We start from the raw sequence: 25310 nt of genomic DNA on the forward strand, positions 1-25310 counted from the left end.
GGATTATGTTTTGAGGGCCGCAACTAAAACCCTCTTATTTCATTATAGATTAACCCAGTTTAGGTCTACTCCTTAATGCTCCCCTGATGAATGATACACAGGAAACGCGTCGGGAGGAGGAGAGTCTGGGAGAGGAGAAGTGGGTCTATTCATAAGGGGTCCTAGGCCGGCTTGATGAAGGTCTTTTGGATTACGCTATATATGATGACACACTGACCCTCTGGGAAACAAGACACCAGGATTTGGGTGAGATTGTTCCCTGATAGAGAGTATCAGGTTAACCTATGGAGATTGCATCCCTGGTTATTGTTTTTCAGTATTAACCGGTTGTGAAATAATCTTTAATTGCACTGGTGGCTGGGGTCTATTCAGCACTTCTTGCTATTTTTTAACTGGTGGTTAATAATCTGATGGATGACGCTGCTGCTAGTGATATCAACAGAGTGTGAATAAGCAGCTGTGTTATGTAAACTATACATCCGGTTGATTAGTTATATTGCTTAAACACCAATTGCATTTAAGGTGTGCTTGCTACTTCACAGGGCTTGCTGGTTTCTCCTTGAAGTCGGAAGAATTCCAGCAGTTGATTTATTCCCTGCATTGATTTTTTATGCATAGGCAAGGTGATCCTTCCCTATTTTTAGAGGAATTATTAAAAGTTATATTTTAGGTATTATTGCTGTATTTCAGGTCTTACACATTGATATACCATACCAGTGGCTGCATTATGTAATTACAAACACCTCTTTCAGCTCTTATCTCTTTTCTGTCAGTAAGGGTTGTGGGTGACTAGAGCAGGGTTGAAAGAAAGCACTGTTAGAAGAAAGCAGCTAGAGGTGTTTGTAACAACTAGAGTTGAGCGATGTTCGAGGTTCGCCAACTTCATGTTTGAGTGATTTTGGGGGCTGCTCGAGATCGAACTCGAACTCGAGCTTTTTGTTAAAAGCTCGACAGTTTGAGTTAGGTTCACGTGATCACGTGACTATTAGTGGTTGCCATCGTAGCACAGGGTTACGTGATGACGCCTGCAGCTACGAAGTTTCACTTTTGTTTTCCCTCGGCCGAGAGCAGAGGGAAAAAGAAAGTGACTGTATCTGCTGTTTACAGCTGTATAGCTGTGATCAGCAGATAGATAATAGCGATCGGATTGCTCATCGCTATAGCCCCCTAGAGAGACTAGTAAAATAAAAAAAAGTAAAAAAAAGTTTTAAAAAATAAAAAAAACCAACCTAAAAAGTTCAAATCACCCCCTTTCCCCCCATCGAAAATTAAAGGGTTAAAAAAAAAAATATACACATATTTGGTATCGCCGTGTTCAGAAATGCCCGATCTATCAACATATAAAATCAATTAATCTGATTGGTAAACGGCGTAGTGGCAAAAAAATTCCAAACGCCAAAATTACGTTTTTTGGTCGCCGCAAGTTTTACGCAAAATGCAATAACAGGCGATCAAAACGTAGCATCTGCGCAAAAATCGTACTATTAGAAACATTAGCTCAAGACGCAAAAAATAAGCCATCACTGAGCCATAGATCACAAAAAATAAGAACGCTACGTGTTTCGGAAAATGGCGCAAAATGTGCGCCACTTTTATTGGACAAACTCGTGAATTTTTTTAACCTTTTAGATACAAGTAAACCTATACATGTTTTGTGTCTACAAACTCACACCAACCTCAGGCATCATACCCACACATCAGTTTTACCATATATTGAACATCGTGAATAAAACATCCCAAAAACTATTGTGCCATCACACTTTTTTTGCAATTTTTCCGCATTTGGAATTTGTTTGCTGTTTTCCAGTACACCTTATGGTAAAACTTATGGTTTCATTTAAAAGTACAACTTGTCTCGCAAAAAACAAACCCTTAAGGCCCTGTCACACACACAGATAAATCTGCGGCAGATCTGTGGTTGCAGTGAAATTATGGACAATCAGTGCCAGGTTTGTGGCAGTGTACAAATGGAACAATATGTCCATGATTTCACTGCAACCACAGATCTGCCAAAGATTTATCTCTGTGTGTGATGGGGCTTTTATATGGCAAGATTGATGGAAAAATAAAAAAGTTACGGCTCTCGGAAGAAGGGGAGCAAAAAACAAAAAGGCAAAAACGGAAAGTGTCCCGGGGCTGAAGGGGTTAGTTATTCCGTGCTTTCCCCGCCCACCGGCGCCCATGATTGGTTGCAGTCAGACACGTCCCCAAGCTGAGTGACAGCTGTCACACTGCAACCAATCACAGCCGTTGGCGGGCGGGTCTATATTGTGCAGTAAAATAAATAAATAAGTAATAAAAAAAAAAAAAAAATACTGTTCCCCCCATATTTGATACCAGCCAGGATAAAGCCGCACGGCTGGAGGCTTGTATTGTCAGGATGGAGAGCGCCACGTCATGGGGAGCCCACCACCCTAACAATATCACCCAGCAGCCGGCCCGGAATTGCCGCACCAATTAGATGCGACAGTCCCGGGGGACTCTACCCAGCTCATCCCGAATTGCCCTGGTGCGGTGGCAATCGGGGTAATAATGAGTTTAATCGTGCCAGGCGTCTCCCTGAGATACCGTCCGTGATTAAACTGAAAGTGAAAGTAAATCAACACACACAGTGAAAAATCCTTTATTTGGAATAAAAGACAAAAAACACCCTGTTTCACCCCTTTATTAATCCCCAAATACCCCTCCAGGTCCGACGTAATCCACACGACACTGTCAGCTCTGCTTTCTGAAGATGCAGCAGCACCGTAGAACACCATCGCGCTGTATCAGCTCCACGTAGCAATGAAGTGAATCGCGCAGTCAGCAGAAATTTCAGCACTGCAGACTTCAAGATTACCAAATGTGCCTATCTTTATCAATAGAGTCAGTAACTGAGTGGATAGAGCGCTCGCCTCAGAAGCATTAGGTCGTGCGTTCTAATCCCGGTCCCGGTAAAGAATTAAATTTTTTTTTATATTTTTAATTTTAAATTATAATTATTAGATATTTATAATTATAATTTAATTTAATTATGCACTGAAGGGAGGAGCTGGACAACAGCTGTGAGCCACGGGACACACCTCTAAAATTGGAGCAGTTCACGAAATGAGGCTGCATTGCTCTCTCCTCTCTCTCTCTCCTCTCTCTCCCCTCTCTCTTCTCTCTTTCTCCCTCTCCCTCTCTCTCCCTCTCGCTCTCTCTCTTTTTCTCTCTCTCCCTCTCTCTCTCCCTCTTTCTCTCTCTTTCTCTCTCTCCCTCTTTCTCTCTCTTTCTCTCTCTCTCTTTCTCTCTCTCTTTTTCTCTCTCTCTCTTTTTCTCTCTTTTTTTCTCTCTCTCTTTTTCTTTCTCTCTCTTTCTCAGTCTCTCTTTTTCCCTCTCTCTCCTCTCTCCTCTCTCTCTTCTCTCTCTCTTCTCCCTCTCTCTTCTCTCTCTCCCACCCTCTCTCTCTTCGCTCTCTCTCTCTTTTTCTCTCTCTTTTTCTCAGTCTCTCTCTTTCTCCCTCTCTCTCACTCTCTCCTCTCGCTCTCTTTTCTCTCTCTCCTCTCTCTCTCTCTCCTCTCTCTCTCTTCTCTCCTCTTCTCTCTCCTCTCTCTCTCTCTTCTCTCTCTCCCTCTCTCTTCTCTCTCCTCTTTCTCTTTTCTATCTCTCCTCTCTCTCTTTTCTCTCTCTTTTTTCTCTCTCTTTTCTCTCTCTTCTCTCTTTGTCTCAGACCTGGCGATGATCAGCTGATGCGGTCACCTGACGGAATCAGCTGACACTATAAGTCGAGCAGTGAGGCCGGCTTTTTACCCTATCAGTTGATGCTGTTAGACAGGAATCTGCACAGAAGTGTGTAGTTTTGTTTTTTTTTGCACTGATGCATCATATGATTGTATAAAAGCCGTTTATACAATCAGCTGCTGTCATGTGATTCAGGTCCTTGAACCTGACACATCATCTGATCGCTTTGCCTTCCAGCACATCAATCAGATTATATTGGACCCGGATTGGATGACGCGGGACCCTTGACCCAGGATTACTGCGGAGGGGGGTTCTTTATTTCAATAATGTGTTTTATTTGTAATAAAAATATTTTTCTGTGTGTTGTGTTTTTTTTATGTGTACTAGAAATTCATGGTGGCCATGTCTAACATTGGCATGACACCATGAATTTCAGGCTTAGGGCCAGTTGTTAATATACAGCTAGCCCTAACCCCATTATTACCCAGCGAGTCACCCGTCACCAGGGGAGCTGAAAGAGTTGGATACAGCGCCAGAAGATGGCACTTCTATGAAAGTGCCATTTCTGGGGCGGCTGCAGACATCAATTCGCAGTAGGGGTGCCCAGAAAGTCTGGGCACCCTGAGCTGCGGATTCCAATCCCCAGCTGCCTAGTTGTACCTGGCTGGACACAAAAAGTGGGCGAAGCCCACGTCTGTTTTTTTTTAATTTATTTCATGAAATTCATGAAATAATTAAAAAAAGGGCTTCCCTATATTTTTGGTTCCGAGCCGGGTACAAATAGGCAGCTGGGGGCAGCCCGTAGCTGCCTGCTGTATCTGGCTAGCATACAAAAACATGGCGAAGCCCACGTAAGTTTTTTGGGGAGGGAAAAAAACCTCCTGCATACAGTCCTGAATGGAGTATGTTGAGCCTTGTAGTTCTGCAGCTGTTGTCTATCTGTATGGAGGAGAGGAGACAGCAGCTGCAGAACGACAAGGCTCAGCATGCTCCAGTCACTAGTGTATGCAGGAGAGCAAACAGCAGCTGCAGAACTACAAGGCTCAGCATTCTCCATCCAGGACTGTATGCAGGAGATTTTTGCCCACCCAAAAAATGACGTGCGCTTCGCCATTTTTTTGTATGCTAGCCAGGTACAGCAGGCAGTTACGGCTGCCCCCAACCCCCAGCTGCCTATTTGTACCCGGCTGGGAACAAAAAATAGGGAAGACCTTTTTTAATTATTACATAAATTTCATGAAATAATTAAAAAAAAATCGACATGGGCTTCACCCCATTTTTGTGTCCAGCCAGGTACAACTAGGCAGCTGGGGATTGGAATCCGCAGCACAGGTTGGCCTGAGCTTTCTGGGCCCCTCTGCTACGAACTGCAGTCCTCAGTCATCCCAAAAAATGGCGCTTTTATAGAAGCGCCATCATCTGGCACTGTATCCAACTCTTCCAGCTGCCCTGGTGACGGGTGGCTTGCTGGGTAATAATGAGTTAATACTAGCTTTGTTTTACTAGCTAGTATTAATCTAGTATTAAGCCACAGATTCTTAATGTCAGGCAAGTTTGACCCGGCCATTAAGAATCTCCAATAAAGGGTTAAAAAAAAAGTCACCACACAGAGAAAAAATACTTTAATAGAAATAAATACACAGACACACTTAGAGACTCCATGTTTATTACTCCCTGTCAGCCCTCCATGATCCATGGTTTTCTTCTTCTTTCTCCTTCAGCCCATGCAGCTTTGCTACATCAGCAGCGCTGCATGGGAGGAAGACGCTGCTGCTCCCCATGCAGTCTTTTTACTCCGTGAGTGAGCTGAGGCTGCTGGCTGTAAGCGGTGACATCACCGCTGACAGGCACGTTGCTATACCAACGATGATCTCCGGTATTGTGGCAGCCGGTGAATAACGGAATGGGGAAGCAGAACGGGGAAGCCGCCCATGTGCCAGAGCATCTCGCCGATACACGGGTATGCACAAACGATCACCGCGTACTGGAGAGATGCACTGACAGGACCTAGCATGACATCTAGCCATGTGACTAGTCTGTAGCCAATATGATAATAGACACGTGACTGGTCACATGCTATTTTGACGTCATGATAGGTCCTATCATCAGTGCTGGTTACTGGGAGGACGCAGCGATTATCGGAAGGAAAAGTGGCGGCAGACAGAGTGCAGGACGCGTTGCGGGTACAGGTAAGTGTTATGGCAATGTTTATTAACTGTATGTGTACATTTATAATGTGTTTTTATGTGTTTGCCTGCCATTGGTTTCAGTGGGGCTCGAGAGGTTCGTCGAGTCGTTCGCCGAACCGAACTCGAACACGGCCTCTGTTCGACGAACCGAACTGAACTCGAGCCTCTAGAGGCTCGCTCATCTTTAGTAACAACAGACAACTTTGCTCTACTACCATCCCCTTATACTGACTGCCGTGAGATGAGAGCTGCAGAAGCCGGTATTTGTAATGATATGCGTCTATGGTCTTGTCCTTCTTCTCTCATGATGCCTCCTGCTTATGATTGGTCAACATCATGCAGGAAAAAAATAGCCACCCCCAGATTTTGAATCTCTACTAATGTCCCCTTGGTTAGAATCTCATCATTACAAGTAAATATTTCTGCAATGGAGATAAGAAATTTAAAAATAAAAAAATATTCAACTCTGTAGCCACTATTCCATGATGGGGCCAGTTTACCATGCTAAAACTGGTGAAAGGTCACTTTTAATTAATAAATACAGAACAGCACTGTATATAAATATGTTTAATTAATCCTATTCCATAAATTGCTGCCTGGAGATCAAACTATATGTTCTAAGTATTGGATTTCCCTCTATGAATATATTATAAAATGTATTTATAATTGTTAAGTTCCTGAATCATATTGCCGCTGATTGGTCTTTATTTCTACATTAAATAAAATGTATCTTATTTCTGAAAATGTAGATATTTGATTTTACAATTTCGGCCTTGTTCTGTTTCTGTTGCAGCTGACGTGGATAGCTGGCTATACATATGAGAGAAAATGAACCTATGAGTCCAATATCAATTGATTGGCAATCGATATCATATACTTATGAATCTGCAAATCTTGGCAGTCATTGCAAGAAATAGAGATTGGACTTGTTGGATTTAAAAATGCATGACCTTGGTTCCAGCAGGGAATAATACTCTGCTAATTTTGTCTGGAATTTAATTATTTCTGCACATTTAATGGCTAGTAGTTATATATTTATGACTTTACATTCCATTCTAATAATTTAAAGCAACTCATAGGTGAAGATTTACTTTAACGCATAACAGAAGTGAATGCCATTCTGTGTTCTTTTACAATTTTGTTTTTCAGGTATACGCTGTACTTGACAATCACAACATTCTTCTTTCCTTTACCACTAATAGTAGCCTGCTACATATTAATTTTGTGTTACACATGGGAGATGTATCATCAAAACAAGACAGCAGGACGGTACGTTAACTGTTCATGAATTTACAATTTAATTTCCTATTTAGTAAAAATAGTGAGGCTCTGTGTTATTCAGAAAAAATCTGTACAATGTTAATAGGGCATTTCGTAAATCACAATATGCGTTTTGTAATTATATAAAATTATATTGGTACAAATGAATAAATATTATTTTTAAATCTACAATGCATTGCACATTTCAAACCCCTAATTAAGCCCATCCAGGTTTTATTTTTTCCCCCATTTTCATTGAATCAGGGCCAGCATAAGGGGGTAATAGAAGTATCTCATCCCCAAATGGGCCATATCAAATCAGAAACTTCACTGACAATGCATTCATACTTTATTAGTACAGTTTCCAAGGTTAAAAGTGCAGCAAGATCATTGCTAACTTCATGGTCGGGGTCATTTCTCTTACCCTGTTGTATTCTGGAGGAATCAAAGAGAGTAGGAGAGCCTATATACAATAAAAAATATTAATAAAGATCACTGAGTGAATGGAGAAAGAATCCTCTTACATCTTTGGAGACGCCACTCCCACTGCTGACAAAGAATGTTGTTTACTCATGAGTAGTGATGAGCGACCACATGGATATTTAGGTTGTCAAACCAGCACGGACTAAGAAAAAAAATCCGCCTCGGCAGCTGAACTTGACCCAGAAATTGACTTGGTGCAGAAATGTGTTTCTTTGTCAGAACATGCAGATTTGCTACAGGAATTTGGTGTATAAATTTCAGCACCAAATCTGCATCTCCTGGCGTGGTTTTGATGCCATTTCAGTGTGGCTTTCTGCCTGGAGATGTAAATTTGGTGCAGAAGTCTGGGGCAGACATTTCATCACCAAATCTGCATCTCCTGGTAGAAAATCGCACCAAAACTGCATCAAAGCCGCAGATCTTCTGTGATTTTCTACCAGAAGATGAAGGTTTGTTGCTGAAATTTATACACCAAATCCCTGCACCAAAAAAACCTGTCAACATCAAGATATTTCTTTACCAAGAAATCCAAGCATTTGCTGACATACATAGCTTCCAGACTTAAAGCAGTCATTGGTTGCAAATACTTCTCTACAAAGTTTATGGTAAAGATGGTAAAGTTACTCTGTTCAATTACTTTTGATTCCCTAAATGAGGATGTTTTGATGAAAAATGGTTGCAATTCCTAAAAGTTTTATTTTAAATTAAAAATAATAGCATGCAGAGCTGAAATCATGAAAATGTGGCCACTGTCTGAATATTTCTGGACTTAATGTTATACTGCCCAGCCTCTATACTGTGTCCCTTCCTCTCAATCTTCCTCCTTTGCATACTGTCACCTCTATAATGACTGTTGCATTACACTGTCCCCTCACACTCCTACCTTTATATATTACCCCCCACAGACAACTAAGTCTTTATAATGTGCCCCTCACACATTTTATCCTCCAATGTTATCCCTTCATGCTCCCCTCTTACTGAACCATCGTACATTTCTTTCCCCTACTTTTAATCACACATTCTCCCCAGCTTCCTCATAGTGTCTCCTCATACATTTCTGCACCCCCTCCTTATACAGTTATCTCACACATTTCCCTTCTTCATAATGTCCCCTCACACATTCCCCCTTTTACATACTGTCTCCTCACACCATCTTCCTACATGCTCCCCATACTGTTCCCTCACAATTCCCCCTTCCTTCCCCATACTGTTTCCTCATAATTTTTTCCCTACAAACTACACAACCTTTCCCTTCCCCTTACTGCCTTCTGCCAAGATAATATAACTTCTGTTTCCTTAACTTCATTGGAGTGCTTCCTGTAGATACATTCACCCCCTATGTGGCGCAGGACAGTGACATCAGATGACCTGGTAATGTTGCTGACATCATCTTGACTTGCAATTGCCATCAGAACTTCAATTGTACAAGCACCTGAAAGATGCGAGTACAACTGAATTCAGGGAGCCTGCATTTTACTCCTTCTCTGAGTCAGTGATTAGCTTGACAGCAGGCTTAGAAAATGAACAAATCTCACACCTAGTGTGGCAAAATGCAGCCACCTCGGAGACTCCTTGGACTGCCATATCAGGCAGCCCTACCGCCTCATACTGCCAGCATAGCCTGGGGCAGATACTCTGCCTTCCCTTGTGTAGATATGCTCCTGCATACAATACTTATGACTTTTGTGTGGGAAGCCATTCATTTATTCTGCATTAGAGTGGTTGCTTTATCCAAATTACATAATTGCTGTGAAGTGAAAAACAGTGTAGTTAACCCTAGCATGCGTGTTACGGTTGCTGCGAGCACTGGAGACTAAGTCCAGATTTCTTGCTACTGCACATGTGCGAGCGCTGGAGACTAAGTCCAGATTTCTTGCTACTGCACATGTGCGAGCGCTGGAGACTAAGTCCAGATTTCTTGCTACTGCACATGTGCGAGCGCCGGAGACTAAGTCCTATATTGGAGCCATTGCACATGTGCGGGTGACATCATCGCTGACACGAGGTCACATGTCTCTGACACCTTCTATGCCGATTGGTCGCTGGTCATGTGCTTGTGATGCCTTGCTCGGTGATAGGCCAGCATGACGTCACTCCTGTCGTTCTGGCAGCGGATTGGCTCTGGTGTCCTCCATCTTGGATGAGGCACAGAGTCTATATAAGACCCTGACACATGCCGCATGGCGCTCAGTCCTCTTGGTTCATGCATAAGAGTAGACGCTCTGTGCACGTTCCTCTAGGCATTCCTCTGTCTATGCTAGGTGAGCGCTACCGGCAGGGTAGCGTTCTTATACCTTACAGCTTCGGCTGCTGTCCGTATCCTTACCTCTTAGGGGAGCGGACATAGGCAGGTGCCTGAGGCACATGGTCTGGCTGGGCCTTGTGGTTCGACTCGTAGGTGGACGTTGCCGCTAGGGTAACGTTCCTTATACTGCGTCTGGCAGTTGTTCGTATCCTCGCACACTAGGGGAGCGAACAGAGGTAGGAGCTTTGTGCGGCTTACGCTGCTGTTCGTCTCTTTTGCACCACTAGAAGAGCGGACCTAGGCAGGTGCCATATCTAGTGGTTCGTGTCCTCGCACACTAGTGGAGCGAACGCAGGTAGGAGCTTTGTGCGGCTTACGCTGCTGTTCGTCTCTTTTGCACCACTAGAAGAGTGGACCTAGGTAGGTGCCATTTCGCACACATTGCCTTTGTCTCTGTGATTATTAACAGAGATCATTCCACACACCCTCCAAGTAAGGGAGGAATTGCTTTACTTTCTTATTATATCCTTCTGTGAGTTAACAGAGGTATTGCACTCTGCCATAGTCTGCAGCAGAGTCTTTGCACGGTGGACCCTGACTGTCTGATACTCATTTAGGTTATTATCAGACAGCCCCCCGTAACATTAGGACTGAGCCAAGGGTCTGGCAGTTATGGCAGAATATCAGCAGTTACACCGTTACATACAAGTACTTGAGTCACGGCTCAAGAGTATAGAGGATAAACCTCAGACCATGGTGACATCTGCACATGATCCTCGACTTGCTCTGCCAAACAGATATTCTGGTGATGCCAGATCATGTCGTGGTTTCATTAGTCAGTGTCAGATACACCTAGAGGTCAACTCTTCTCGCTTCTCTACGGAGAGGTCCAGAGTAGGCTTTATCATCTCCTTACTTCAGGACAAAGCCTTAGAATGGGCGACTCCCCTATGGGAGCGCTCTGATGTGGTTACTCTGAGACATCAAGACTTTCTTGATGCTCTTAAGGCGGTATTCATGGGTCCGCAGGTTACCCATGATGCAGCCCTGAGACTGTTAGATCTATCTCAGGGTTCGGTATCCACTAGTTCTTATGCCATTGCTTTTAGAACTCTGGTGGCAGAACTAGATTGGCCAGAGAAGGTGTTGATTCCTATCTTCTGGAGAGGGTTGGCAAGCTATGTCAAAGATGCTCTTGCTACTCGTGAGGTCCCTGCTTCTCTGGAGGACTTGATCACAGTAGCAACGAGGATCGATGTACGCCATAAGGAACGTAGACTCGAGGTCTCTTCCTCACGCCCTAAGCATCGGGCTATTCCAGTTGTTGAGGGTCCACTACCATCTTCCTCAGCATCTGAAACATCTCCCACTCCTATGGAGTTAGGTCATACGTCTTCCAGATTACGCAAGTCTGGTCCTCCTATATGTTACGTATGTCGTCAGGCTGGGCACTATGCCAACAAGTGTCCTAGTCGTCAGGGAAACTCCCTGGTCTAGTAACCATTAGAGGGGGGTTACTAGAGACGTCTTCTGCACCCTCTAAGTGTTGTATCCCAGGTCAGCTCTCGTTATCAGAGAATACATGGCCTATTATGGCTTTTGTGGATTCCGGAGCTGACGGGACTTTTGTGTCCTCAGGATTTGTAAAGGGACACAATATTCCCTCTATCATGTTAGAGGCGCCTATTCCTGTCCGTGTTGTTAATGGAACTATGTTGTCTGACTCCATTACATTGAGGACAGTTCCCTTGCGCCTTTCCCTGTCTCAGGGTCACATAGAGGAGATTTCTTTTCTTGTTTTGCCTGAGGGTATAGACGACGTCCTTCTGGGTCTCCCATGGCTTCGGACTTATGCTCCTCACATTGACTGGGAGTCTGACAGCATTATTAGTTGGGGTTCGAAATGTCAGTCCCGATGTCTTCCCTTACCACCTAAGGTCATTGCGGTTGCATCTACTGATCTCTCTCCCATACCTACACCCTATCTGGATTTCGCTGACGTGTTCTCCAAACAGGGTGCTGAGGTTCTTCCACCCCATAGGCCGTATGATTGTGCCATAGACCTTATCCCAGGTTCGGTTCCACCTAAAGGCAGGGTTTACCCCCTGTCGATACCTGAGTCGGAGGCCATGTCGACCTATATAAGAGAGAGTTTAGAGAAGGGGTTCATTCGTAAGTCTGTCTCTCCCGCGGGAGCTGGGTTTTTCTTTGTTCGGAAGAAAGAGGGTGATTTGCGTCCTTGCATAGATTACAGGGGTCTCAACGCAATCACAATAAAGAACAAATACCCGTTACCTTTAATTTCGGAGCTCTTTGACAGACTGAGAGGAGCTCAAGTTTTTACGAAGTTGGATCTGCGGGGTGCGTATAACTTGGTACGAATTCGAAAGGGTGACGAATGGAAGACCGCTTTTAACACTCGAGACGGTCACTATGAATACCTCGTCATGCCTTTTGGGTTATGTAATGCACCCGCAGTATTTCAGGACTTAGTAAACGATGTGTTCAGGGATTTACTGTTATCCTCAGTAGTGGTGTATCTGGACGACATCCTGATTTTTTCTCCTGATCTGGAGACTCATCGTCAGGATGTCGTTCGTGTCCTTTCCCGTTTAAGGGAGCACTCATTGTTTGCTAAACTCGAGAAATGTGTATTCGAGCAGTCCTCATTGCCTTTTTTGGGTTACATTATCTCACAAGAGGGCCTGGCTATGGATCCTGCGAAGCTCTCTGCTGTCCTGCAATGGTCCGAACCTCATTCCTTGAAGGCGGTGCAACGCTTCTTAGGATTCATAAATTATTACAGGCAGTTCATACCCCATTTTTCTACTTTGGTGGCTCCTTTGGTGGCCTTGACTAAGAAAGGTGCTAATCCCAAAGCCTGGTCTACTGAGACATCTCAGGCTTTTGAGGCAGTAAAAAGACACTTTTCAACTGCTCCCGTTCTTCAAAGACCCGATGAGAGTAAGCCCTTCCTCTTAGAGGTTGATGCCTCTTCAGTGGGTGCTGGTGCGGTCTTGTATCAAAAGAACGGTGCAGGTAGAAAAAGGCCGTGTTTCTTCTTTGCGAAAACCTTTTCACCGGCAGAGAGAAACTATACCATTGGGGATAGGGAACTGCTCGCCTTGAGATTAGCCTTGGAGGAGTGGCGTCACTTGCTGGAAGGAGCGAAACATCCTTTCCAGGTCTATACAGACCATAAGAATCTGACGTACTTACAAACCGCTCAGCGTATGAATCCTCGCCAAGCCCGCTGGTCCTTGTTTTTCTCCCGCTTTCACTTCTCCATCAACTATCTGTCTGGGAGTAAGAATAACAAGGCAGACGCCCTGTCTCGCTCTATGCTTTCTACCCAGGAAGAGATTGACGAACCTCGTCTTATCCTTCCCTCCAGGGTTTTTCATACGCTCTCCCCTGTGACGTTAGACCAAATCCCACCGGGCAAGACCTTTGTTCCGCCTGATCGACAGAATGATATACTGTCATGGGCCCACACCTCAAAGGTGGGTGGGCATTTTGGTATTAGGCGGACACGAGAGTTACTGGAGAGGTGGTATTGGTGGCCACACTTAGCCAGCCACGTCAAGAGATATGTCGGTTCCTGCTACTCGTGTGCTCGCAACCGTCCATTACGGCAGAGACCGGCTGGGCTCTTGCATCCTTTACCAGTGCCAAATAGACCATGGGAGGTGGTAGGCATGGACTTTGTGGGTGATCTTCCATGTTCACAGGGACATAGATTTGTGTGGGTCATTACGGACCATTTCTCCCGGATGGTTCATCTCGTACCGTTATCGAGAATCCCATCTTCCAGGGTAGTAGCCAAACTATTCCTCAAGCATGTCTTTAGGCTTCACGGGATGCCAGATCATATCATTTGTGATAGAGGCCCTCAATTTACTTCCCGTTTCTGGCGAGATCTTTGTAGCCTTCTGCAAATTGAGTTGAATCTCTCTTCGGCATACCATCCGGAGACCAATGGTTTGGTTGAGCGTACCAATCAATCTATGATTATATACCTTCGACACTTTGTTGCTGAGAACCGCGATAACTGGTCCTCCCTCCTACCCTGGGCAGAATTTGCCCTTAACAATTCGCTGGCTGAGGCCACTGGGCAGACACCGTTCGTACTCAATAATGGGCAACACCCTAGGGTACCGGTACCGTTTCCCGCTGCTGCACCTCCTCCTCTTGTGGCCGACTGGGCAACTAATGCCAGAGAGGTTTGGGATCGGACTCAAGAGTTGATCCAAGCAGCTAAGGACCGTATGAAGACGGTGTCCGATCGGTTTCGTCGCCCGGCTCCTGTCTTTTCTCCAGGGGACTTTGTGTGGCTCTCTGCAAAACACGTGAGACTTAGAGTGAGCTCTGTCAAATTTGCTCCTCGCTTCCTGGGTCCTTATGAGGTTCTTCGACAGGTAAATCCTGTAGTCTACCAATTGAAGTTACCCGTCCATCTTAGGATTCATGACAAATTCCATGTCTCACTGCTAAAGCCGGCTATTTTACCTCACGCTCGTGAAGTGCACTCTCCTGCCTCTGATTCCTCTCGCTCTAGCTATGAGGTACGAGCCATAGTTGGTTCTAAGATGGTTAGAGGGCGCAGGTTCTTCTTGATAGATTGGGAGGGTTACGGCCCGGAACATCAATCTTGGGAGCCTGAGGAGGCTGTCCATGCTCCCGACTTAGTTGCCGATTACCTGCGTCGCCGGGAGGGGGGCCCTTGAGGGGGAGGTACTGTTACGGTTGCTGCGAGCACTGGAGACTATGTCCAGATTTCTTGCTACTGCACATGTTCGAGCGCTGGAGACTAAGTCCAGATTTCTTGCTACTGCACATGTGCGAGCGCTGGAGACTAAGTCCAGATTTCTTGCTACTGCACATGTGCGAGCGCCGGAGACTAAGTCCTATATTGGAGCCATTGCACATGTGCGGGTGACATCATCGCTGACACGAGGTCACATGTCTCTGACACCTTCTATGCCGATTGGTCGCTGGTCATGTGCTTGTGATGCCTTGCTCGGTGATAGGCCAGCATGACGTCACTCCTGTCGTTCTGGCAGCGGATTGGCTCTGGTGTCCTCCATCTTGGATGAGGCACAGAGTCTATATAAGACCCTGACACATGCCGCATGGCGCTCAGTCCTCTTGGTTCATGCATAAGAGTAGACGCTCTGTGCACGTTCCTCTAGGCATTCCTCTGTCTATTCTAGGTGAGCGCTACCGGCAGGGTAGCGTTCTTATACCTTACAGCTTCGGCTGCTGTCCGTATCCTTACCCCTTAGGGGAGCGGACATAGGCAGGTGCCTGAGGCACATGGTCTGGCTGGGCCTTGTGGTTCGACTCGTAGGTGGACGTTGCCGCTAGGGTAACGTTCCTTATACTGCGTCTGGCAGTTGTTCGTATCCTCGCACACTAGGGGAGCGAACAGAGGTAGGAGCTTTGTGCGGCTTACGCTGCTGTTCGTCTCTTTTGCACCACTAGAAGAGCGGACCTAGGCAGGTGCCATATCTAGTGGTTCGTGTCCTCGCACACTAGTGGAGCGAACGCAGGTAGGAGCTTTGTGCGGCTTACACTGCTGTTCGTCTCTTTTGCACCACTAGAAGAGCGGACCTAGGTAGGTGCCATTTCGCACACATTGCCTTTGTCTCTGTGATTATTAACAGAGATCATTCCACACACCCTCCAAGTAAGGGAGGAATTGCTTTACTTTCTTATTATATCCTTCTGTGAGTTAACAGAGGTATTGCACTCTGCCATAGTCTGCAGCAGAGTCTTTGCACGGTGGACCCTGACTGTCTGATACTCATTTAGGTTATTATCAGACAGCCCCCCGTAACAATGCGTGACGTCACAAATCTACACTTTTACGTAACGGGGGCCTTTTATCATTTGTATCATATGGATAAACTTGCATAAATAACTTTTACAAGTTTATTTAAACATTGCAGAATAAGATATGAATAATGCACAACATTGTAATTATATTTTTTTTGCAGAAAACACCAAAAGCAATTTTTTTTAAAAATTTCAAGCAAAGATATGATAACAGAGAGCAAAGGAGAGAGGTGTTCAATTGTCGCGCCAATAGATCACTTCAGCAGATGTTCAGATCAATGTCACTTTATTGATATTCAGGTCGACGCGTTTCTGGAGCAACTGCCCCCTTCATCAGGACCACCAGGAATAGAAATAACATCCAATCTTTTCAAACTTTTTCTTTTCAATTTTATTGTTATTCCAAACAATTTTCACATGTTATCTTTTCTGAAGAATGTTCTTTACAGACATTTTCCCCATAAGTGGTACAATATCGTTCACTCTTCCTCTCTAAGTCTCTTGGACAAATGAAACAACACTTTTGTTTTCTTTCTCCTGGCCATGGAATATCCTGAAACTGTACGCCACACCATTTCATTGCTTCTTTAGTTTGCTTTGGCAAGCATTTCATTTTGCTTCGCTCTATCATGTGAGGAATTACAAGTTCATGGCAAAGGTCCTTCAAGAATAAGCATCTCCTATCCTTCCTCTTTGCATGGAATTTTGGATGAGTTTCTGTATAAATAATGAATGAATTCAGGGCTGCTACATCAAGAATATTTGAAATAATTAATACAGGCCAACATTTTGTTTACCTCTTGCATGAATGTTTTCCCACCATTTCTTCCATTTTGTCTATACCTCCTTTAGTTTTAATGTAATGCAGGATGATTTCTGGTTTCAATTTCCTGTCATTACTGTCAATACCGCCATCATGATGCATGGTACTGAGTAATATAACTGATTTCTCCTTCTTCACTTTGTAAGATACCAGTGTCGTTTTGTTATTAACCCCTTCAGCCCCCGGGCACTTTCCAATTTTGCGTTTTTGTTTTTTGCTCCCCTTCTTCCGAGAGGCGTAACTTTTTTTTATTTTCCCATCAATCTTGCCATATAAGGGCTTGTTTTTTGCGGGACGATTTGTACTTTTAAATGAAACCATAAGTTTTACCATATAGTGTACTGGAAAACGGCAAAAAAATTCCAAGTGCAGAACAATTGCAAAAAAAGTGTGATCGTACAATAGTTTTTTGGATATGTTATTCACTGTGTTCACTATATGGTAAAACTGAGGTATCTATGTGATGCCTCAGGTTGGTGTGAGTTTGTAGACACCAAACATGTATAGGTTTACTTGTATCTAAGGGGTTAAAAAAATTCACAAGCTTGTCCAAAAAACGTGGCGCACGTTTTGCGCCATTTTCCAAAACCCGTAGCGTTCTCATTTTTCAGGATCTGAGGCTCTTTTATGGCTTATTTTTTTGCGTCTCGACCTGACATTTTTAACGGTACCATTTTTGCGCAGATGCTACATTTTGATCGCCTGTTATTGCATTTTGCACAAAATTTGCGGTGACCAAAAAACGTAATTTTGGCGTTTGGAATTTTTTTGCCGCTACGCCGCTTACTGATCAGATTCATTGATTTTATATTTTGATAGATCGGGCATTTCTGAATGTGGTGATACCAAATATGTGTGTATTTTTTATTTTTTTAATCCTTTAATTTTCAATGGGGTGAAAGGGGGGTGATTTGAACTTTTAGGTTTTTTAATTTTTTTTTAATTTTTTAAAACTTTTTTTTACTTTTTTTTTATTTTACTAGTCCCCCTAGGGGGCTATAGTGATCAGCAATCCGATCGCTCTGCAGTATCTGCAGATCTCAGCTACAGAGCTGAGAACTGCAGATTTGCTGCTTCACTTTCAATGTCGGCTGTATTCCGGAATTGAGAGGAAGTGAGTCATGTTAGCTACAGGCGTCATCACATGACCCTGTGCTACCATGGCAACCGCCGAAAGTCACGTGATCATGTCACGTGACTTCCGGTGGGGGCGGGGTAAGTGACTGTCATGGCGGCACCCATATACATATCGCTGCCAGATTTTGGCAGCGAAATGTAAGGGGTTAATGGCCGCGGGTGGAAGCGATTCCACCCGCGGCTATCAGGCACACATGTCAGCTGTTGATAACAGCTGATATGTGCGCGGATCGCGGCCGCTTGCCGGCGGCAGGGGGCGGGGCTTGCCGACACACGATCCATGACGTACCCAGTACGTCATGGGTCGTTAAGGGGTTAAAACCAAAGATACACTAATAAAGTGGTCGCTGTGGATTGTTTCATTGCATGACGAAGTTCTCGTCGGTTTGGCTTCATAGTACCAACAAGTGTAACAGCTTTTCAAGCAGAAAATTGCCCTGTTCAACATTGGTAAAATAATTGCCCATGGTAATGTTTCTACCTGAATTGTATATTGGTACAGCAAGTGTTTTCACAATCTTAGACCCTAGATGTTTTTGTACTGGTGCATCAACTTCTTTGCCACAGTAGAAAAGCCCATTTATGCCATAATAATTTGCAGAATCACACATCCAGAATATTTTTATTCCATACTTGGTTGGTTTACTGGGCATTGTATTGTATGAACTTGCAACGTCCTCTGAAGGGTACAAGTTGCTCATCTACTGTAACATTAGTACTAGGATTGTAAAGTTTGGTGCAATTTTTGATAACTATGTTCCAGATGTAACTGATAGGGGCTAATTTGTCTGTTTGGAACCTTGCTGCATGAGTTCGCTTATCATCAAATCGAATGTTTCTTCTAATGTCCTCATATCTGTGACCACTCCCATTGTTGCTTTAGGGCGGCTTTGCACGTTGCGACATTGCACGTGCGGTGTCGATGGGGTCAAATCGAAAGTGACACACATCCGGCGTCGCAGTCGATATCGCAACGTGTAAATCCTTTTTGATACGATGATCGAGCGCAAAAGCGTCGTTATCGTATCATCGCTGCAGCCTCCGACATTTCCATAATGCCGGTGCAGCGACAGGTGCGATGTTGTTCCTCGCTCCTGCGGCAGCACACATCGCTGTGTGTGAAGCCGCAGGAGTGAGGAACATCACCTTACCTGCCTCCCGGCTGCAATGAGAAGGACGGAGGTGGGCGGGATGTTTACATCCTGCTCATCTCCGCCCCTCCACTTCAATTGGCCGCCTGCCGTGTGACGTCGCTGTGACGCCGCACGACCCGCCCCCTTAGGAAGGAGGCGGGTCGCCGGCCAGAGAGACGTCGCACGGCAGGTATGTGCATGTGAAACTGCCGTAGCGATAATAATCGCTACGGCAGCTTTCACTAGATATTGCACGTGCGACGGGGGCGGGACTATCGCTGCAGCATCGGTAACACATTGTTACCGATGTCGCAGCGAGCAAAGCCCGCCTTATAGTGTGGATCAGAAAGTGGGTCCAGAAATAATTCTCTGATTGGAACATCATATGATTTTTGACTCCCTGCCAGCAGTAAAAGTCCAATATATGCATAAAGTTCCTCTTTTAAGATATTTTTCCCGGACTTATTTTTTGCAGAAGTGATACATCTTCCTTCTAGGTTTGAACATAAAAGGACCTCTTCTGCAATATTCTCAGAACAAAAAATACAGAATATGTCTTTAGGGGATATGTACCTGGGACTTCTCACAGCTCCTTGAGCATGTCTCACAATATTCTGCATTGGAGTACGTCTGACTAATGAAGGATTACTGTCCCAAAAAACATTCGTTTAGGATGTTCTACTTATGACTTCTTCAGGATTCACTGGATCCACTTAATCATCAGAAGAATCACTGGATGAGGATGTTTGATACCTGGTGGAAGGTACTCTTCATCGGACAAAGATAGTTCACTTTCATCATCACTTTGAAACATAATTGCTTCAATATCTTGGTCAGTCAGATGCATGAGGAAGACTGTGCTATTGCTGACTAGATGTTAGCAAACTAAAAGAAAAAACAATGAACACAATCAGGGTTGTCCACTATTTGCTTGTGTGTGACACACTGTAAGGGTAAAGTGTCCTCTTTCTCCTCTCACCCTCAGCAGCTCTTACGTTTTATACTTTCTTTTAGGTGGTGTACAATTCTCTGGATTTTTGTGGCTCACAAGCTCTACCCTTTGCAAAATTCTTATAGAAACAAAGAGATTGAAAATGAGTCAGACTTCCTCCCAACATCATATCATCACAGGTCCTTCAGCAATTAGCTCACAGTGTATACTGTCCTCAGGACTCTCTACACAGCTCATTACTGTGTTCAGAAGAACCTGAGATGATGTCATGGCTTTATTACTCCCTTCAAAAATCATATGACATCCTCACATAGCATGATCCCCCCCCAGCCCCTCCACCAGCAACACTGACTACAAATAAAGTAACTTTAGACACAAACACTGCTAAATACTGTGATATAGCAACCGGCAATATTGTAAATGGCTGGTATGTGTCGCAAAGGCGGACATTCTCTATGATATAAACCTAGAATGTTTTTCTGGGACTTGTAGTTCCATGAGGATTTTTGTATACATTCAGAGCTGGGTTCATGGGATTGTCATAAGTGATGGGCGGGACTGACCATCCACACACCTCCCCTAGAAAAAGGGGACTATAGTGGCTGAGGCCAGTGCATAAACTGTGAGGATAATTCTGTAGGTGAATCAAAGTGGGATGCTATTTCACCTACTGAAAGCACAGACTGCGTATCGCTTATGTTATACAAATCCGAAGTATGGTTTATGTTTCATTTATACAGACCGGTTTATCCGGAAGTGAATAAACGGACTGGATTGTTTAAAAGACAAACCGCTCCTGCGTGCTTTAGTTCCACTGCCAAACGAGTGTCCCCCAATACACTCAATGATTGCAGAATCACAGTACATGATAAAAATAGCAGGAGCTTAAAAGGCCCCTGTTCCGTACAGATGTGGTTTTCCCCAAAAGAGCACTCTTACACCAAAATGCCTATCAAAAAAATTATATGAACAACTGGATATTACCAAAAACGATATACTTGAGGAATACCTAGAGTTTCAAAATTCAAACTCAAGTAATTTTGCAGATAATAGCAAAAAAATAAGCACCGGGGTCAAAAATGCCCCCGATATGCATTGCAGGGTTAATCAGTTGTGAAATATTTTTGCTACTTCTGTATAATTTTTTTTCTCTTAGCAACTTTGATTTCTTCAAAATTGAACTTAAATGATCCCTCAGAACACATGAACCACAGGAGACAAAGGTGTGTGATTGGCTATACATTATGCACTACAGTGGATAGAAGCAACAGATGCTAAGCAGTTCAACTTTTTGTTGACTTCAGAAAGTTAGAAAGGAATCCAGGGCATTGCTGCCCACATTTGTTCACCTGCTATATAATTAAAGTCCATAGCAAACAGGCAAGAATCGGTGCTGCTCTGGGGTGCTCATTATAGAAAAGAATATAATGATATGAACTTGTAGAGGAATGGAACTCACCAGTTCTTGCTGTGCAGAAGATTGTTTATTCAAACGTGGATGTTATATGTGTGGGGGGAGGGAGCGCACCACCAGAAACGTCAGACGACGGCCGTTTCGCACTTTCACTCAGTGCTTCAGCTGGTCTCAAGGTTGAAGCACTGAGTGAAAGTACGAAACAACCATCGTCTGACGGGTCTGGTGGTGCGCTCCCTCCCCGCCAGCCCCCCCACACATGTAACATCAACTTTTGAATAAACAATCTTCTGCACAGCAAGAACTGGTGAGTGCCATTCCTCTACAAGTTCACAACTTTTTGTTGAATTTGTTAATTAAAATGAAGCCTGCAATCATGCAATGACCAAATTGGTCAGATAATGGGTAGTTCGTATAAATAAGGTCTGATTTTAAAAAGTTACCTTAAATCCACATACAATCATATGAAAAAGTTTGGGCACCCCTATTAATGTTAACCTTTTTTCTTTATAACAATTTGTTTTTTTGCAACAGCTATTTCAGTTTCATATATTTAATAACTGATTGACTGAGTAATATTTCTGGATTGAAATGAGGTTTATTGTACTAACAGAAAATGTGCAATCCGCATTTATACAAAATTTGACCGGTGCAAAAGTATGGACACCCTTATCAATTTCTTGATTTGAACACTCCTAACTACTTTTTACTGACTTACTAAAGCACTACGTTGGTTCTGTAACCTCATTGAGCTTTGAACTTCATAGGCAGGTGTATCCAATCATGAGAAAAGGTATTTAAGGTGGCACTTGCAAGTTGTTCTCCTATTTGAATCTCCTATGAAGAGTGGCATCATGGGCTCCTCAAAACAACTCTCAAATGATCTGAAAACAAAGATTATTCAACATAGTTGTTCAAGGAAAGGATACAAAAGTTGTTTCAGAGATTTTAACTGTCAGTTTCCACTGTGAGGAACATAGTAAGGAAATGAAAGAACACAGGTACCGTTCTTGTTAAGCCCAGAAGTGGCAGGCCAAGAAAAATATCAGAAAGGCAGAGAAGAAGAATGGTGAGAACAGTGAAGGACAGTCCACAGACCACCTCCAAAGACCTGCAGCATCATCTTGCTGCAGATGGTGTCAATGTGAACCGTCAACAATACAGCGCACATTGCACAAGGAGAAGCTGTATGGGAGAGTGATGTGAAACAAGCGGTTTCTGCAAGCACGCCACAAACAGTCGTCTGAGGTATGCAAAAGCACATTTGGACAAGCCAGTTACATTTTGGAAGAAGGTCCTGTGGACTGATGAAACAAAGATTGAGTTGTTTGGTCATACAAAAAGGCGTTTTGCATGGAGGCAAAAAAACATGGCATTCCAAGAAAAGCACTTGCTACCCACAGTAAAATTTGGTGGAGGTTCCATCATGCTTTGGGGCAATGTGGCCAATGCCAGCACCGGGAATCTTGTTAAAGTTGAGGGTCGCATGGATTCAACTCAGTATCTGCAGATTCTTGACAATAATGTGTAAGAATCAGTGACGAAGTTGAAATTACGCAGGGGATGGATATTTCAGCAAGACAATGATCCAAAACACCGCTCCAAATCTACTCATGCATTCATGCAGAGGAACAATTACAATGTTCTGGAATGGCCATCCCAGTCCCCAGACCTAAATATCATTGAAAATCTGTGGGATGATTTGAAGCGTGCTGTCCATGCTCGGCGACCATCAAACTTAACTGAACTGGAATTGTTTTCTAAACAGGAATGGTCAAATATACCTTCATCCAGGATCCAGGAACTCATTAAAAGCTACAGAAAGCGACTAGAGGCTGTTATTTTTGCAAAAGGAGGATCTACAAAATATTAATGTTACTTTTATGTTGAGGTGCCCATACTTTTGCACCGGTCAAATTTTGTTTAACCCCTTAACGACCTTTGACGTACTGGGTACGTCACGGTGACATGGTGCTAAACGACCCATGACGTACCCAGTACGTCATGGCGAAATCGCGGTCCCGGAGCCCCGGGGAGTCCAATTTCTTTGATTAAACCGTAGATTTGGGAAGGAGGGGACCTCTGCCTGACCTCAGGAGGGGTGGTGCCTCCTCCCCGAACCTACAGAGGCTGTGATTGGCTGACAAACGCCGCTCAGCCAATTACAGTCACTGTAATGTTCCAGCCATTGAAAATGGCTGGAACATTTAAATCCAGCCCTGATCAGTGCTGCTGTAGCACTGGCCATTGGCTGGAGCTGGGTGATCGGTGCTTCACCTGCCCCCAGCTCTGATTGGTGAGACCGGTCTTGTGACCGCTCTCTCCAATCAATGTGGATCTGCGGCCTGTGACCGTCCCTGGAAGCCGAGGAGAGCGGTCTCTGCGGGTGCCCATCGGTAAGTTGCCGCCCGCCCCTGTCCCCGATCGCCCGCCCCTGTCCCCCCTGTCCCCGATCGCCCTGCCAGCCCCGCCGCTGTCTCCGATCGCCCCGCCCGCCCCCGCCGCTGTCTCTGATCGCCCCGCCCGCCACCGCCACTGTCTCCGATACCCCCACCCGCCACCGCCAGCCCCGCCGCGGCTCCGATCGCCCCGCCGCTGCTCCTGATCCACCGATGTCCCCGCCGCCACTATCCTGGCTGCCTCGCTCGCCACTGTCCCTGCCGCTGCTCCCGATCCACCGCTGTCCCCGCCGCCACTGTCCCTGCCGCCACGCTCGCCACTGTCCCCGCCGCTGCTCCGGATCCACCGCTGTCCCCGCCGCCACGCTCGCCACTGTCCCCGCTGCTGCTCCGGATCCACCGCTGTCCTCGCCGCCACGCTCGCCACTGTCCCCGCCGCCGCTCCCGATCCACTACTGTCCCCGCCGCCGCTCCCGATCCACCGCTGTCCCCGCCGCTGCTCCCGATCCACCGCTGTCCCCGCCGCCACGCTCGCCACTGTCCCTGCCGCCACGCTCGCCACTGTCCCCGCCGCCACGCTCGCCACTGTCCCCGCCGCCACACTCGCCACTGTCCCCGCCGCCGTCGCACCCACCTTTTTCAGCCGCTGCTGCCCCCGAATCGGCCCCCACGGTTCCCGATCGGCGGCCGCCGCCTCCTTTATCGGCTGCCCCTTCTCCATCGCCACTACACCTCCTATCCCTCCATGTGCTGCAAGCCACCCTCCCCCCACATGTGGGGGGAGGGTGGCTTGCAGCACATGTGGGGGGCGGGTGGCTTGCAGCACATGTGGGGGGAGGGTGGCTTGCAGCACATGTGCTGCAAGCCACCCTCCCCCCACATGTGCTGCAAGCCACCCTCCCCCCACATGTACTGCTGCAAGCCACCCTCCCCCCACATGTTCTGCAAGCCACCCTCCCCCCGGGGCCCCCCCTCCTCCTGTGCCATCTCTCTCTCCCATCAGACTCTGCCCCCCTCCCCGATCTGCTGCCTGCTCTCTCCCATCCTCTTCATCTACTGCCCCCTCTCACCCTCCTCAATCTGTTGCCTCCTTCATCTGCTGCCTCTTCTGTCTGCTGTGATCCTGCTGCCTAGATCCATCCTGTAAGGTAGGTATCCCCATCTCACCTCCCTCCCCCATCCTCTGCCGCTCCTCCATCCGCTGCGCCATTTCCCATCATCCATCCGCTGCGCCCTTTCCCATCCTCTGCCGCTCCTCCACCCGCTGCGCACTTTCCCATTTTCCATCCGCTGCGCCCTTTCTCATCTGCCACCCAGCCCTCTCACATCGCATTATCCAGCGCAGTTGCTCGCTTCCAGACTGCAGTGGATGATGCGATGCGAGACTCGTGCATTGCTCTCATGTTTGGCACTGGTCTTAGTGGCAGGCGCTCATTTTTTTTTTTTTATTCATTTTTTTTTTTTACTGATGTCTGTATTTTTTATTTCGCCAAACTAATTTTTTTGTATGGGGGGGGTCTAGTTTCCAAAATGGGATCACATGTGGGGGAGCTCCATTGTTTAGGCACCTCAGGGGGTCTCCAAATGAAACATGGCGTCTGCTAATAATTCCAATCAATTTTACTGTGAAATGGCGCTCCTTCTCTTCTGAGCCCCGCCGTACGCCCAAACAATTGATTTCCACCACATATGAGGTACCTGTGTACTCAGGAGAAATTGCACAATACATTTTATG

The 25310-nt window shown here is 45.5% G+C and overlaps 1 protein-coding gene across 1 annotated transcript in view; it reads left to right on the forward strand.

The window, feature by feature from the left end:
• Positions 1–25310, forward strand: part of MCHR2 (melanin concentrating hormone receptor 2) — a 618664-nt gene that overhangs the window by 555209 nt on the left and 38145 nt on the right. The window contains exon 6 of the mRNA XM_075340097.1: positions 7041–7160. Within this exon, the coding sequence (XP_075196212.1) occupies positions 7041–7160 (120 nt within the window). The remainder of the gene's footprint in view (positions 1–7040; positions 7161–25310) is intronic.

This window comes from Anomaloglossus baeobatrachus, chromosome 3, assembly GCF_048569485.1.
Source record: "Anomaloglossus baeobatrachus isolate aAnoBae1 chromosome 3, aAnoBae1.hap1, whole genome shotgun sequence".
Lineage (NCBI taxonomy): Eukaryota > Metazoa > Chordata > Amphibia > Anura > Aromobatidae > Anomaloglossus > Anomaloglossus baeobatrachus.